This window comes from Oncorhynchus nerka, linkage group LG27 (assembly GCF_034236695.1).
Source record: "Oncorhynchus nerka isolate Pitt River linkage group LG27, Oner_Uvic_2.0, whole genome shotgun sequence".
Classification (NCBI taxonomy): Eukaryota; Metazoa; Chordata; class Actinopteri; order Salmoniformes; family Salmonidae; genus Oncorhynchus; species Oncorhynchus nerka.
In genome coordinates, this window is record NC_088422.1 from 21,398,541 (window position 1) to 21,415,639 (window position 17,099).

Here is a 17,099-nt window from a genome sequence, read left to right on the forward strand (position 1 = left end):
TAAAAACGATGCCATTCATGATTCTCTACTCCACTTTTGTAGAAAGGTTTGTAAATAATCTAGCACTCATTATGTTATGTGTGGAGCGCAATTAATACATGGAAAATTGGAAGAATGAATGAGTCACACTACACAGTACATGATGCTGACTTCTCTTCGCAGCTATATCTGGAAGCACCTGGAGATTGGCTATGTGCAGGGCATGTGTGACCTGCTAGCTCCCCTCCTTGTCATTCTGGATGATGGTGAGTTAACGCTGTGAGTCAAGGCTGTGAGCTGTGTTGTGTTCCTTCCTCACTCTCCTCCTTGGTAGTTGTGATATTGATTCTGCGATGGCCGCAAAATGTGTCAACCTTCAAGATAATTTTTTCTTCTTAAAAGTGATTTGACTTGATCAGTAATTTTTTAAAGGGGGGCTGAACTCACCGATTCCGCATGAGTTTTTCTGATGCTCATTAAGAAAAAAAAATAGATTTGCCTCATGTGGTTCAATGTGGGTGTGTTATGTTCGCTATAATGTACCCTGGCAGTTACTGTTGTTTGTCTCTATTGAGTAACGGTAGCAACATTTCGCCCTCGAAATATAATTAATATAAGATAAATCAAGAAATCTGTAATTAATTTAGACGTTTTTGCCAAGGTGGTCTTAATCGTGCAATTTTACATCTATCTAAGGTGCAGTATTTCTCAAGTAAAGAAACTGTATGAAAACTAGTAGTGCACTGCAGAAAGTATCGAGTCAGCTGCTACTGCGCTCTGAACAGATTTCTGAGAACATGTCTACAATTTATCATCAGCAAGCTGTCAAATGATCGTAAATAGAGCACATGCTGCACACTGTTTATCAGTGGCTTTTGTTTTTTCCTTAAATAACCATCTGTCTTATGTAACTATACCAAACGTAACATATCATACTAATTTGAGTGTCTTGGATTTACATTTACTATGTTACGTCTAGTCTATGAGAACAGGCTGGGAAGAGACCACTCCGATCAGGATAGAAATGCTTCACCATATGTTGAAAGTGATCACTCAGAATGGCTGTGTATTTATTGGCGTTTACCTTGCCCTCTAAGGGGTTGAGTGGCCCTAAACCAGGAAAATGCACCCCACATCATAACAGAGTTGCCAGATCCCTCATTTACACAAGTGTTTCCTTTACTTTGGCAGTTACCTGTAGCAGGCACATTGAGCAGGTAGGCCATGTTAGATGAATCAGCTTATCAAGTCACTGGCGAGTGACAAAGTGCTTCAGTGTCATTTTGTTGTTCAACTATTACCGTAGTGTGCGTCCGTCTGGCAGAGTTTTTTAGCGAATCATGTTACAAAACAGGTCGTGGCGGGACACAAGATGCTCATGAATGGGTTGACAAGTGGCAGTTGGGATGCAAGTGCATATTGTCTCAATTCTCATTTGCCCACAACAGTGGCAGACTGGAGTGATCACTATCAAACAGATCAGAAAGTTGCCACTTGATAAAGGGCTTAATCGTGCATCGATGTGACACACTGATATGACGTCACCACGTGAGAAAATAATGCTGGGTTCTTGTTACAAGACAATCATGGAGTAAAGACATGTTGAAGTTTACCTCTGAGTCCAGTTGATTCAATCCAGTATAATATCCTAACTTAGCACAAGTTGTAAGTATACAATTGAACAATGGCGAAGAGGATAATGTTTGAAAATGATAATTCAATCTGAAAAGTGAGTTAAATGGTCGACAAAATGGAAAGCACCATGCCACAGTTTGACTGCTACAGTGAACCTGCTACGCTGACGTTCTACTCTTGAGCAAGGTAGTTAACCCCCAACAATAACTGCTCTCTGGGCACTGATGATGTGGACGTCGATTAAGGCAGTCCCCTGCACCTCTCTGATTCAGAGGGGTTGGATTAAATGTGGAAGACACATTTCGGTTGAATGCATTCAGTTGTACAACTGACTAGGCATTCCCCTTTCTCTTGAGCCACAAGTGAACACGGCATTCGCGAGACTGACACAGAAAAGTGGTGAGACAGTTCAGCAATTTGTTACTCATCTTAGACAAGCAGCTAAGGACTGTGACTTTGCAGGAGATAAGAACAATCAGATTAGAGGTGCCATACTGAGCAAGTGTTATACAGAATATTTGCGGCGAAAGCTATTGGAGGAGGGCCCTAGGCTAACATTAGCGTGGTTACTCGAGCCACAATGTGAAAGAACTGAAGTGCAAATGTCCACCATGCATGTGAGTACAGATGCGAAGGATGATGAGATCATGTTTTAAACAAGAAAGGGAAATATCACAAACGGGTCAGAGACAGAATGTAGACGGAAAATACAAATCAGAGAAAGTTTGCTACCTTTGTGGACATGATCATTTTGCAAAGGACCCTGCTTGTCCAGCATGCAGGCAGACCTGCAAGAAATGTAACCGAAAGGATAGTTTTACAAAAATGTGCAAGACCAAAGATAACTCGAAACAGATTGTGAAATGTATTGATTCAGAGGAACAAAACAGAGACTACGCATCTGTGCATGAGAACTGTAACTCAGACAGGATCCCGTTCTCAGTGGGAGGGGACAATTTATTCATGTTAATTGATTCTTGGGCCACAACTAACATAGTAGATGAGAGCACATGGGAAAAGCTGAAAGCCACAGAAATCAGGTGTTGTTTATCACTGACTGATAAAAAGCTATATGTATACTCATCAAACGAGCCAATACCAGTGAAAGGAGTTTTCACATGCCAAATAAAGCTAGGCAAGCGCAGCACACAGACTGAGTTCACTGTGACAGAGAGCCGTTGCTAGGGAAAGAGACTGCCGTTAAATTGGGTGTGTCAAAAGTGGGTGTTGGCAGAGGAGCAGTGACAGATGTGAAAGCACAGATAAAACAGCAGTACCCCAAGCTGGTTGAAGGGATGGGTAAGCACAACACAAGGCTGATCAACCTACATATTGATGAAAACATGACACCAGTAGCACAGGCCATTAGGCGTGCTCCATTCCACCTGAGTGAAGCTGTGGAGAAAAAGATAGAGGAACTACAAAACATGGACTAAGCGAGAGAGTGGATGGTGTCACGCCATTGGTGAATCCAGAGGTGGTAGTGCCAAAACCGAACGGGGACATAAGACTGTGTTTGGACATGAGACAAGTGAACACAGCAATCATATGTGGCAGGTTCCCAATCCCCACAGTAGATTCACTTTTGCAAGGAATAAATGGGTCTGTCATGCTCAGTAAACTGGATCTTAAATGGGGCTACCATCAATTGGAGATGAAACCAGGGCTGTGGACTGACTCTCAACTCAGAGAAATTTCAGTTCAACATGAATAAGATGTTTATGGGCATGCTACTCTCACAGAAGGGCATCGGTCCCACAGCTGAAATAGTGAGAGCAGTGGTCGAGGCCAGGGAGCTTGAGACTTCATCAGAGGTTCCTAGCTTTCTAGGTTCAGTGGGTTACAGCAGTAGGTTCATTCCCCAGTTCTCTACATTCTCAGAGCCTCTGCGGAAGTTGACCAAGAAGGACACAACGTTCCACTTTAGACTGGAACAGAAGATGTTTCAGACATTAAAAGACTGTCTGAAACCACGACTCTTGCATACTTTGACAAAAATGCTCCCACAAAAGTAATAGCAGATGCAGAACCAGTGGGCTTAGGAGCTGTGCTTGTGTAAGAATAACACAGATAAATGGACAGAGTGAGCTGGAGACATGGGATCATGGTGCTGAGGAGAAAGGGAAATCCTAGATCTATGCAGACAACCGTCGCAGAGCCAAGTAGTCTGACGTGGACATCGGAGACCAGGATCTCCTAAAACTGGACATAACAAACAAGTTCACAACAACCTTAAAGGTGTCTATCTCTGATAAGCTACCCAGGAAAGGGCTGAAAATAGCACATAATAATATATGTAGCCTTAGAAATAAGGTTCATGAAATCAATAGCTTGCTAACATCAGATAACATTCATATGTCAGCCATTTCTGAGACTCACTTAGATACTTAATTTATTGATACATACAGCAGCAGCAATACAAAGATATAACATCTATAGAAGAGACAGGAATGCTTATGGGGGAGTTGTGCCTGTATATATTCAGAGCCATATCCCTGTAATACTTAGAGAAGATCTTATGTCAAGTGTTATTGAAGTGTTGTGGTTGCAGATTTACCTGACACATCTAAAGCCTTTTCTTTTCGGCCACCAAGTGCTAACACTTAGTCAGTATCTAAATAATATGTGTGAAATGCTTGATAGTGTATGTGATGTAAACATAGAGGTCTTGTCACGACTTCCATCGAAGTCGTTTCCTCTCCTTGTTCGGGCGGTGTTCGGTGGTCGGCGTCACCGGTCTTCTAGCCATTGTCGATCCATCTTTCATTTTCCATTTGTTTTGTATTGTTTTCCTACACACCTGGTTTCAATTTCCCAAATTTATTGTTGTGTATTTAACCCTCTGTTCCCCCCCCATGTCTTTGTGTGGAATTGTTTATTGTAAGTACTTGTGCACATTTTACTGGTGAGCGTCGGGCTTTGTACCCATGTTTTTTTATTTCGTTATGCCATTGGTTTTACAATTAAACTGCTCCGGCTATTACCTAGTTCTGCTCTCCTGCATCTGACGTCCCTGCCACCAGTTACAGGTCTACTTTTTGGGGACCTAAATATTGACTGTTTTTCATCAAGCTTTCCGTTTAAGAGGAAGCTTCTCACTGTAACCAGTGCCTGTAATCTGGTTCAGGTTATTAATCAACCTACCAGGGTGTTTACAAACACTACAGGAACAAGATCATCCACATGTATTGATCAGACAGTTCTACTAATAGCTGTACCCGTAGCCATTGGATGCAATGATCACAATATTGTGGCTATATCCAGGAAAGCTAAAGTTCCAAAAGCTGGGCCTAAAATAGTGTATAAGACATCATACAAAAGATTTAGCATTGACTCATGTGGATGGTGTTCAAAATATTTGTTGGTCTGATGTGATTAATAAGGAGCATCCAGACGCAGAACATTGATGAATTTATTAAATTGCATCTTCTAATTATTGATAAACATGCACCTGTTAAGAAACTGACTGTTAGAACTGTTAACACTCCATGGATTTATGAGGAATTGAAAAACTGTATGGTTGAAAGAGATGGAGCAAAAGGAATGGCTAATAAGTCTGGCTGCACATATGACTGGCTAACTTACTGCAAATTGAGAAATTATGTGACTGAACTCAAAAAAAAAGAAGGAACTGTATTATGAAGCCAAGATTAATGAAATAAAAACCTTTGATAAAATGAAATGATGTGCAGAAAGACAAATTCAACTTCATCTTTCATGGAATCAGATGGTTTATTCATCACCAAACCAGAGCTTGAACGATTCATTGACGAGAGATACCTACGAACTCAAAGGAACATGTCGCTGGTTTCGGAGGATTCAAGCATTGAGGACAACCAACCCACCCAATCAACAAAACATACCAAAACCAGTTTGGCTAATAGGTATCAACGATGGAACCAAACCATCCCCTAGTAAGAGGGTGCGTGTGGCGAGTGGGGAGAGATTTACTGAAATGGATGTTGACTTGTTAAAATCCATCAATGAAAGGCTTGCCAAACTTGATATCTTGGATATATTACAAGAGGACATCAATGCTTTATGTGTAGTCTAGAATTCAGCCAACGTCAGATTGATGATGTAAGGAAAGCGAACATTGCGCTGAAAGGTACTGTAGACTCTATTCATAGCACGGTGGAGGTGGTACAAACGGAGAACAAACAACTTAAAGAAACCTTGCTTGATGTACAGTGTCGATCAATGTGGGACAATCTAATATTCTCAGGGATACCGGAGAATGACACAGTCCGAGACTTTATGTCAACTCAACTAAAACTGCCCACTGATGTTGTGCGTAATGTCACTTTCTCCAGAGTCCAAGGAATAGGTAAGGCCTCTGGAAATAGGCCATGGGCTATTATTGCATGTTTTGACAAATTTAAGCAAAAGGAAATGACGAAGAACATGGGCAGAGAACTCAGAAACACTGATTTTGGAAAGAATGATAATTTCCCCATCGATATCAATGAAAGGAGAAAAAAAACAATATCCCATCATGAAGGAAAAGCGTTGCCTGAATCAACGAGTCTCCATGGTGATGGATAAACTTTATATCAACGGGCAATTGTATCGGGACTCTAGAGTAATTCCCTGGCTGTTTTAATTCAATGTTCCAATCTGAGTTTGTGTTGTAGTGTATCATGACAACTTCAATTATAATGAATATATGCTCTATTGATCGCCACTATAATGAATACATGCTCTATTGATCTCCACTATAATGAATACATGCTCTATTGATCGCCACTATAATGAATACATGCTCTATTGATCGCCACTATAATGAATACATGCTCTATTGATCTCCACTATAATGAATACATGCTCTATTGATCGCCACTATAATGAATACATGCTCTATTGATCGCCACTATAATGAATACATGCTCTATTGATCGCCACTATAATGAATACATGCTCTATTGATCTCCACTATAATGAATACATGCTCTATTGATCGCCACTATAATGAATACATGCTCTATTGATCGCCACTATAATGAATACATGCTCTATAATGAATACATGCTCTATTGATCGCCACTATAATGAATACATGCTCTATTGATCTCCACTATAATGAATACATGCTCTATTGATCTCCACTATAATGAATACATGCTCTATTGATCGCCACTATAATGAATACATGTTTTATTGATCTCCACTATAATGAATACATGCTCTATTGATCGCCACTATAATGAATACATGCTCTATTGATCGCCACTATAATGAATACATGCTCTATTGATCGCCACTATAATGAATACATGTTTTATTGATCTCCACTATAATGAATACATGCTCTATTGATCTCCACTTGACAAGGAAAGGGCTGCATATAGCTCAGGTTAATGTATGTAGCCTTCCTAACAAGATACATGAGGTTTTTAACTTGGTCAACATAAATAATATTCATATTTTGGCTCTGACCGAAACGCATTTAGATGCATCTGTAAATGATTAACATTAATATTAATGGATATTCATTCATGGCAAATTAACATTCATGGATAGAGTCTACTGAGAAGGGATAGGAATAACAATGGTGGGGGTGTAGCACTGTATATTCAGAATCATATACCTTTTAAGAGGAGGGATGACCTTAATGTATGGTTGATACATTTGATGTTGCCAATTATTTTTTATGTTTTCTTAATTGTCAAAGTGGGGAAACCTAGGCAGGAAATGCCAACAACAAATAGTGTGCCATCTACTCATGTAAAAGAATACAAAAATCACAAAAAAAGATTTGCATGTTTGAATTTTTATCAGGTTAGTGTGGGAGAGGTGGAAAAAGTATTGTATTGTTATCGATCAATAATGACAAACCTGACATTGACAACTTAGATGGAAAGCTACTGAGGATGGTAGTTGACGATAGCCACTCCTATCTGTCATTTCTTTATCTGAGCATAGAGGAAAGCCTTTGTCCTCAGGCCTGGAAGGGAAGCCAAAGTCATGCATCTTACACGAGAGTGGTAGAGCAGCCTTTGCTGGTTCTAACAGCAGACCTATAAGCTTGCTGCCAGCTCCTATCAAACTGTTGGAAAAAATTGTGTTTGACCAAATACAATGCTACTTCTCTATAAATAAATTAACAAAATACTTTTAGCATGCTTCTAGAGAAGGGCACTCTCTAGTGAATGTACTGCACTGAAACAAATAGCTGATGAATGGTTGAAAGAAATTGATATCAAGAAAATTGTGGGAGCTGTACTGTTAGATTTCAGTGCAGCATTTGATATTATTGACCATAACCTGTTGTTGAGGAAATGCATGTGTTATGGCATTTCAACCTCTGCAATATCGTGGATTCAGAGGTATCTATCTAATAGAACTGAGAGGGTTTTCTTTAATGGGAGCTTCTCTAATGTCAAACATGTAATGTGTGGTGTACCACAGGGCAGCTCTCTAGGCCCTCAAATCTTTTCTATTTTTACCAATGACCTGCCACTGGCATTAAACAAAGCATATGTGTCCATGTATGCTGATGATTCAACCATATATGCATCAGAAACCACAGCTAATGAAGTCTGAAACCCTTAACAAAGAGTTTCAGTCTGTTTTGGAATGGGTGGCCAGTAATAAACTGTCCTGAACATCTCTAAAACTAAGAGCACTGTATTTGGTACAAAGGTTCTAGACCTCAGCTGAATCTGGTAATGAATGGTGTGGATGTTGAACAAGCTGAGGAGACTAAACTACTTGGTGTAGATTGTAAACTGTCATGGTCAAAACATATAGATTCAATGGATGAAAAGATGGGGAGAGGTCTGTCCGTAGTAAATAGATGCTCTGATTTTTTGACACCACACTCCTCAAAGCAAGTCCTGCGGGTTCTAGTTTTATCTTATCTTGATTATTGTCCAATCATATGGTCATGTGCTGCAAAGAAAGACCTAGTTAAGCTGCAGCTGGCCCAGAACAGAGCGACACGTCTTGCTCTTCATTGTAATCAGAGGGCTAATATTATTTATTTTACCTTTATTTAACTAGGCAAGTCAGTTAAGAACAAATTCTTATTTTCAATGACGGCCTAGGAACAGTGGGTTAACTGCCTGTTCAGGGGCAGAACGACAGATTTGTACCTTGTCAGCTCGGGGGTTTGAACTTGCAACCGTCCGGTTACTAGTCCAAAACTCTAACCACTAGGCTACCCTGCATGTCTTGGCTAAGAGTTGAGGAAAGATCAAATAAAAACTCATTGTTTTTATAAGAAACATGAATGTGTTGGAAATTCCAATTTGTTTGCATAGTCAACTTACACATAGCACTGACACCCACACTTACCCCAGCAGACATGCCACCAGGGGTCTTTTCACAGTTCCCAGGTCCAGAACAAATTCAAGGAAACGTACAGTATTATACAGAGCCATGAGTGCATGGAACTGTTTTGGAACACAAAACAAATAGAGCAACACCTCACGGCACAACGCCTCTCCCCCATGTGACCTACTTGTGTGTATGTCCTGTCATGTATGTGTAACTGATAGATGTGCACACACATTACATGTTAATGATTTTAAATGTATGCAAATTGTAAAATATTTTACATTTACATTTACATTTAAGTCATTTAGCAGACGCTCTTATCCAGAGCGACTTACAAATTGGTGCTTTCACCTTATGACATTTTTAGTTATATGTCGGACCCCAGTAAGACTAGCCGAGGGTTTCCTAATGGGGAACCTAATAAATATAAATAAATAAATAAAAGGGTACCACACACTGATCAGCAAAGAGGGAAACAATCTGGTTGTTCAGTCTAACCAGTATTACAGAAATACAACATTGAGGAGCCAGCTCCACAACCAATGGACACCACTCATCTGAAAGAGACTTTGGAACAGAACCCTACTCTGAGTCCAAACCAGAGTGAGAGGTCACCACAAAGACCACTGACACCCAATCCAGGCAGGCCTCACAGACAAATCAAACGGACACAGAAGAGAACAGACTTTGTCATTAAATAATGATAAAGGTTAAATACATTTTATAAAGTAAGGGCTAAAGAAAACAAGTATAAACTGAAAAGTGGTAAGTACAAAGCACTAATGAAAAGACTCTAAATGTTTGAGTTATGCTGTGAAAAATAATGTTTTGTTACAGTAAGAAAGTAAGCTTGTAAAGAAAAGTTGATTAGGAAAACCAAACTAGTAAGATACTGGGAACAGATGTAATTTGTTTATTGGTAACACAATGGTTGCTATCAGTGGAGGCTGGTGGGAGGAGCTATAGGAGGAAGGGCTCATTGTAATTGCTGGAATGGAATAAATGAAACGATATCAAACACATCAAACATATGGAAACCACGTTTGACTCCATTCCAATTATTACATTTCAGTCAATACACAGAGCCCGTCCTCCTATAGCTCCTCCCACCAGCCTCAACTGATTGCTATGCAGGTAAAGAAACAAGTTTTGTTGTGTATGTTAGGTTGAAGTTTATGTCCAAGTAAAGGGTGGGGGTTGTGTATTGATGTAATGTACTGATAGGATGTCACCACTTCAGTAAACAATGCTGGGTTCTAGTTACACCGACTGTCGTCGAGTAAAGACATGTTGAAGTTTACCTCTGAGTCCGGCTGATTCAATTCAGTATAATATCCTAACTTAGCACAAGTTGTAAGTATAGGTTTGAACAATGACTTAGGGGCCAAGTGTTCTTTTAACATAACATAGGCAACGTGTTTTCTTTCCTCCCCCTCTCTCCATCTTTCCTCCCTCTCTCTCCATCTTTCCTCCCTCTCTCTCCATCTTTCCTCCCCCTCTCTCCATCTTTCCTCCCTCTCTCTCCATCTTTCCTCCCTCTCTCTCCATCTTTCCTGCCCCTCTCCATCTTTCCTCCCCCTCTCTCCATCTTTGCTCCCCCTCTCCATCTTTCCTCCCTCTCTCTCCATCTTTACTCCCTCTCTCTCCATCTTTCCTCCCTCTCTCTCCATCTTTCCTCCCTCGCTCTCCATCTTTCCTCCCTCTCTCTCCATCTTTCATCCCTCTCTCCATCTTTCCTCCCCCTCTCTCCATCTTTCCTCCCTCTCTCTCCATCTTTCCTCCCTCTCTCCATCTTTCCTCCCCCTCTCTCCATCTTTCCTCCCCCTCTCTCCATCTTTCATCCCTCTCTCCATCTTTCCTCCCCCTCTCTCCATCTTTCCTCACCCTGTCTCTATCTTTCCTCCCCCTCTCTCCATCTTTCCTCCCTCTCTCTCCATCTTTCCTCCCTCTCTCTCCATCTTTCCTCCCCCTCTCTCCATCTTTCCTCCCCTCTCTCCATCTTTCCATCTTTCCTCCCCCTCTCTCCATCTTTCCTCCCCCTCTCTCCATCTTTTCTCCCTCTCTCTCCATCTTTCCTCCCTCTCTCTCCATCTTTCCTCCCTCTCTCTCCATCTTTCCTCCCCCTGTCTCCATCTTTCCTCTCCATCTTTCCTCCCCCTCTCTCCATCTTTCATCCATCTTTCCTCCCTCTCTCTCCATCTTTCCTTCCTCTCTCTCCATCTTTCCTGCCCCTCTCTCCATCTTTCCTCCCTCTCTCTCCATCTTTCCTTCCTCTCTCTCCATCTTTCCTGCCCCTCTCTCCATCTTTCCTCCCTCTCTCTCCATCTTTCCTGCCCCTCTCTCCATCTTTCCTCCCTCTCTCTCCATCTTTCCTGCCCCTCTCTCCATCTTTCCTTCCTCTCTCTCCATCTTTCCTGCCCCTCTCTCCATCTTTCATCCCTCTCTCCATCTTTCATCCCCCTCTCTCCATCTTTCCTCCCCCTCTCTCCATCTTTCCTCCCCCTCTCTCCATCTTTCCTCCCTCTCTCTCTCCATCTTTCCTCCCCCCTTTCTCAGAGGCCATGGCCTATAGCTGTTTCACTGAGCTCATGAAGAGGATGAATCAGAACTTCCCCCACGGCGGGGCCATGGACACTCACTTTGCCAACATGCGCTCTCTTATCCAGGTGAGGCCACAGAGACCCTTTTTAACTTTTGTATTGGCATGCATCCAGTTGTTATCATGAATGGAAAGATACAGTGAGTATAACACATCTAACTTTATGGTCTCCAGTAACCCCCATCCTCTCTACTCCCCAACCCATCTATTTTCCTTCAACTGTATGTCTGGCTTCTCTTTTCTTTCAACTGTCTGCCCTCTCTCCTACTACTTCCTTCCTGCTCCTACCCTTCTGTAGATACTGGATTCGGAGATCTTTGAGCTCATGCACCAAAATGGCGACTACACCCACTTCTACTTCTGCTACCGATGGTTCCTTCTAGACTTAAAGCGTGGTAATAATGACATCCTGCTATGAGGGGACTTATTACTGTAGGGGCAACACTGAGACTTTAAAATGCATTCCAAACAAAAAACAATGATTGCAAAATTAAACAAACCATAGAAAAATGCATTTATTTGAAGAACAGTACAGATGCAAAGTTGGGTAAAAGAATGATGGAACAAACAGCACAACCCATCATTCTGTTTCCAAACTTTGCATCTGCACTGTTCTTCAAATAAATGCCTTTTTCTATGGTGTGTTTAACTTTGCAATCGTTGGTTTTTATTTGGCATACATTTCAAAGTGAAAAATTGGAGTCTCAGCATCCCTCTGTTACCGTGGAATTGCCCGTAGCAAATGGCAATTAAACTTAGGGGAGAGTGTGTTTTCATACCATGACCAAATATAAAACGGACATGAAGCAACACAAGATAACAATACCTAGTTATAATAAGCTGCTTCCACATCAATGATGCGGCAGGCAGTAAGATCACTCAGGGAATAGTGGCTTCGGGAGTTGGTAATGAATAAGAAGATGGGTCACTACTGCGTGAAGGACACGTGAGGGCACGGTGAAAATGAATCAATGGCTATCTCATTATCAATCATAGCCTCTAATCTCTCTGTTTATACCCCTCATATTCAAACACACTTCTATCTTCATTAAAAACCAAGAGCCCCGAACTCCAATCCCAACCATCCTGACTCATGATTCATCCTCATGTACTGTACTTGCATTCTGAATCCCAAAGTCAATTTCATCTAGCCCAATCGGAGGGCAAGGTGAAGCTATTACAATTTGACTTATACCTTCTCTAATTCTATCAGATTTATATTTCCCCACCACTCCTACCTTAACTGACTCCTGCATCCACCTGTACTTCTCTATTCTCAGAGCTGGTATATGACGATGTGTTTGCGGTATGGGAGACCATCTGGGCAGCGAAGGATGCCTCCTCCAGCCACTTTGTCCTCTTCATCGCACTGGCACTGGTGGAGGTCTACCGGGACATCATTCTGGAGAACAACATGGACTTCACCGACATCATTAAGTTTTTCAACGGTAAACTGTCTAACAATGAATCAACAATTCATTCAGTTGTTTGCGGAGCATTGAAGGTATGGAACTTTTCAACCAGCATTTCTGTATTAAAAAAATGTCTCCATGCACATGGAAAAATGATAGGTGTGTGCGTACTATACCCTTTTAATAGTAAACTGTCTGCCACCTTGCAGCAGCTAATATGAAATACTCGACTGGGGCACAAACTCTAGATTTACAGATTAAGTGTCAATGTGGAGCATTGCATTTCAATTGCCTAGAGAAAGATAAACCTAAAATGTACTTTTATTAATGTCCAACTTGTCAATAGCTGAAGGGAGAATAGTAACCTTGAATGGGTACCTGTGCTGAGAAAATAAATGATTCAAAGAATAACGCACGCAATTGACCCTTCGCTAAGCGTTGCCCCCTTGGTTACTGTGGCAACCGCAGACAATATTTTCCCTGGACGCCCAACCATTTAAGCCAATGGGGAAAACTCCTCACAATGATCTCAAACTGTTGTTTTTAATACTAAATTAAATTAAACAGACTAGCCCATGCTAATCAGTAGACTCTCAGGTCTGTTGTGGTGAACTGACATTACAATTGCTTCACATGAACCTGGTAAAATGACGTTTGTAGTGTAGCTAGCCACTGGATGGCTCTGATTATGAACTGTCACCATGCAGTGAAAGGTCATAGTCCAGCTCTGAGGATACAAAGTTACAGGGGAATGCAGGGCTTACCCACATACACTTAAAATAAAATATGGTGGTATAGCCTTGTGCATTGATGCTGGCAGTGGTTCAGCTGGTATGACATTTTCATCTTCTCTCGACTCCTTTCAGAAATGGCTGAGCATCACAACATCAAGCAGATCCTGACTCTGGCCCGGGACCTGGTGTGCAAGGTGCAGACTCTCATTGAGAACAAGTGATCTCCAGGAGCCCTCCACTTCTCTTCCTTTATCCTCTTCCAGTTTCTGCTTAGTCTGTCTCAAGGCATCCCAGTCTGAACAGCTGCAACAGAACAGATAGATCAGGGTTGTGTTTATTAGGCACCAAACTGAGGAAATGGGACTGAAACAGGCAGGGACTACTTAGACTTGTCCGATAAGAAATTATCATTTTCCTTCGCCACATGTTTTGAAATGTTTTCCATTGAGTGCCCTCACATACTATTCTCACATACTCACATACTATTCTACACCACAGCCTTCTTCACAGGGTCACCACCATTGTCCACTACCTTCTCATCTATGGTGGCAGGTGACCTAGCGGTTAGAAGTTGACTAGGTGAAAAATCTGTCGATGTGCCCTTGAACAAGGCACTTAACCCTAATTGCTCCTGTAAGTAACTCTGGATAAGAACGTCTGCTGAATTACTAAAATATCAAATGTATGTGAAACCAGCCAGGGTATACCATGTAATGCTATACCAGTACATTTCAGGTTTCGTCATGGAACACCAAGGGAATGATGACTTTTATCTCCAGTTATACTGTCAGTGAAACAGTTTGGTTGACTTTTTATTAAACTGTGACAAATATTTAGTCATAGGATTTGTATGCGGTATGCCTTGTAGACCAGACCTACTGTTGATTGAAGTGGGGTTAGTATATACAAACACAGAGCTGGTTTCATAGACCTAGATACAATTATTTTACTCAAGAACTGAATAGCAGTTAAACATAAATATAGACAATAGATAGTCCCAGAATATTTTAAGATGTGAAAGTTACCAAGTGCCATTCAGTACAGGAGTAGGCTTAACCTGGTCCAGTGAAATGTCCAAATGTTGGAGTTAAAAGTCATTAACAGGCTCCGTCTGGAGCAGTAGTTTACCTGAGTAAATTCGGTTACAGATAGGGTACCTACCTACCTGATGTGCCAAAGGCCAGTGCAAGGAGCAAATTAGATCAGCTTAAATGTTATACTGTGTTGAATAAGTAGACTACCTTGCAAGTAACCCTGTCCCAAGTAAGTTGTTACTGAATGTAGTTTGGTAGGTACTGTAGGTGTTACCTTACAATCTATTTTGGAATTCCTTAAAACCAAAATTAAGTAAGATAATTAATTGGTTCGCTTAAAGCGGCAATCAGCAGTTGAAACAATAATAAAGCGTACCCACTCCCCCCCACCAAACCCGTTTCACTAAAAGGCTGAGGGATGGGGCTGGAGAAATGTAATCACTCTCAAATTGATAGACAGATCTATGGATGGAAGTACTGACCATCCATGATATCAACTTTCTAGTTTTAACCATGTTTTGAGGCCATATAGTGTTTGTTTATATTTACATTGTTCACAAACATTGGAGTAAAACAATCTTATATTTTGGGTTCTGATGGGCTATGACAGTTAAACTAAGCTCATGAGGCTTTTATAAGTTATATTTTTCAAAAATAAATGGGTGCATATCATTAATTTATAAGTTTAAAAAAATTGATGTAGCAACCTCAGATTGCCCCTATGAAGGGTAGAATGGTTCATCTTTACATAAAGACACGAAAAGCCAAGACATGTTTTCTTTGCTCTGTGGTTTAATTAGTTGTGAAATAGGAAATCATTTTATGGATTTCTTAATTCAGGAAATAAGAACATCAGTTTTTTCTCTTCCTTTCATCTCAGACTAAATCACCTGTTTCTATGTCATCTGTATTTGCTAAACTCCCATTGTAGTCAGGTCCTAACAGAGACATCCCACAGTTCTGCATACCCTGTAAATCTGTGTGTATGGTCATGACGTGTGGCACTGCACACTGTTGGGAGTCATTAATCTGTTGAAACCATGTCGGCAATTTAGTAATGGGCAGTGTTTTGATTATTTCCCATATTCTGCCTTGTTTGTCTATTCTATATTATGTCTGTATACCGTTGTGTGTGAATTGTACTGTAAGGAGAACTAAACAAAAGAGGCAAATCTAATCCTAGTCAAAACTTATATTTATGACTAAGAAAAACTTGTGTGATTTTACATGTGACTTATAGTTGTCTGGGCAGAAATGGATACAAAAATCAACAAAAAGCTATTTAACTGTGCTCTGATTTCTTATTCCATTATTTATAGATTCCAGTCAAGCACTGTGTGTTATGTACATTGTGTGGCTTTCTCAGTACCTTGTATAGTCTTATGGCATTTTATGTTCCTCTGTTTTTTTAATCAAATTAATGTTTTTTTGTTGTTTTGGATAAGTGCTTGGCCTGGCCACCAAAAAAAAATGTATTTGCAGAGATGAGGAGAACTAAGAATAGAGTCCAAAGAATGCCAAATTCACTCTTGCTTCAAAAGTTGGAAGATGACGATGAATACCATATAACATAGCCCAGCAATTGTGCTCTGTAACAATTACCACACATGGTTGCCAATTCAACAGTTGGGTGGATGCTTAGATCTCTGGCCAGTAGGATTAAGATGATATCGATATGAATCCATCTAAAAACAGGTGAATCTAGGAAACAGATGAAGTATTAGGGGTGTATTACTTTATCTTGATGTAGCCTCGCTGTTGAGATTTATGCAAGGGATTGTGTGCTTTCATTCCCTTAAATTAATGCAAATCGTAAATTAATATATCTCTTGAATCCCCATTCCTGTTTTTCATTGCCTAGGTAGAACATCACTTCAGTTTTACTAGTGTTGTTCCATGAATGTGTTAACAACTATTGCCTTGAGTGTTGGTGGTTGTCTGTGAATGCAAAGTGCTTTATGTTAGAATTGTATTATCTTGTAACATGTATTTACTTGCTAACATATTTATTTATTCATTAAGTTTCATTAAGTTTTTGCTTTTGTATGTAAAGCTAATATACTTGATATTTTGTGGTCGGTAATAAAGAAAATATATTGAAAAAAAATCTACAAAAATAAATAATATATACATACACACTAATATATATATATATAATATAATATATATAATATATATACACAGTGTGTATATATATATAATATATATACACATATATATATATATATACATATATATATATACACTGTATGTGTACAGTATATATATATATATATACACACACATACAGTTGAAGTCGGAAGTTTACATACACTTAGCTTGGAGTCATTAAAAGTCGTTTTTCAACCACTCCACAAATTTCTTGTTAACAAACTATAGTTTTGGCAAGTCGGTTAGGACATCTATTGTTTTCAGATTATTTCACTTA

The 17,099-nt window shown here is 40.2% G+C and overlaps 1 protein-coding gene across 1 annotated transcript in view; it reads left to right on the forward strand.

Moving 5' to 3' along the window:
* Window positions 1–16,769, forward strand: part of LOC115111343 (small G protein signaling modulator 1-like) — an 82,198-nt gene extending 65,429 nt beyond the window's left edge. Inside the window, exons 22-26 of the mRNA XM_029637287.2 lie at window positions 163–245; window positions 11,449–11,558; window positions 11,790–11,886; window positions 12,772–12,939; window positions 13,770–16,769. Coding sequence (XP_029493147.1) covers window positions 163–245; window positions 11,449–11,558; window positions 11,790–11,886; window positions 12,772–12,939; window positions 13,770–13,858 — 547 coding nt within the window. The 3' untranslated portion in view covers window positions 13,859–16,769. The remainder of the gene's footprint in view (window positions 1–162; window positions 246–11,448; window positions 11,559–11,789; window positions 11,887–12,771; window positions 12,940–13,769) is intronic.
* The last annotated feature ends 330 nt before the right edge of the window (window positions 16,770–17,099 follow it).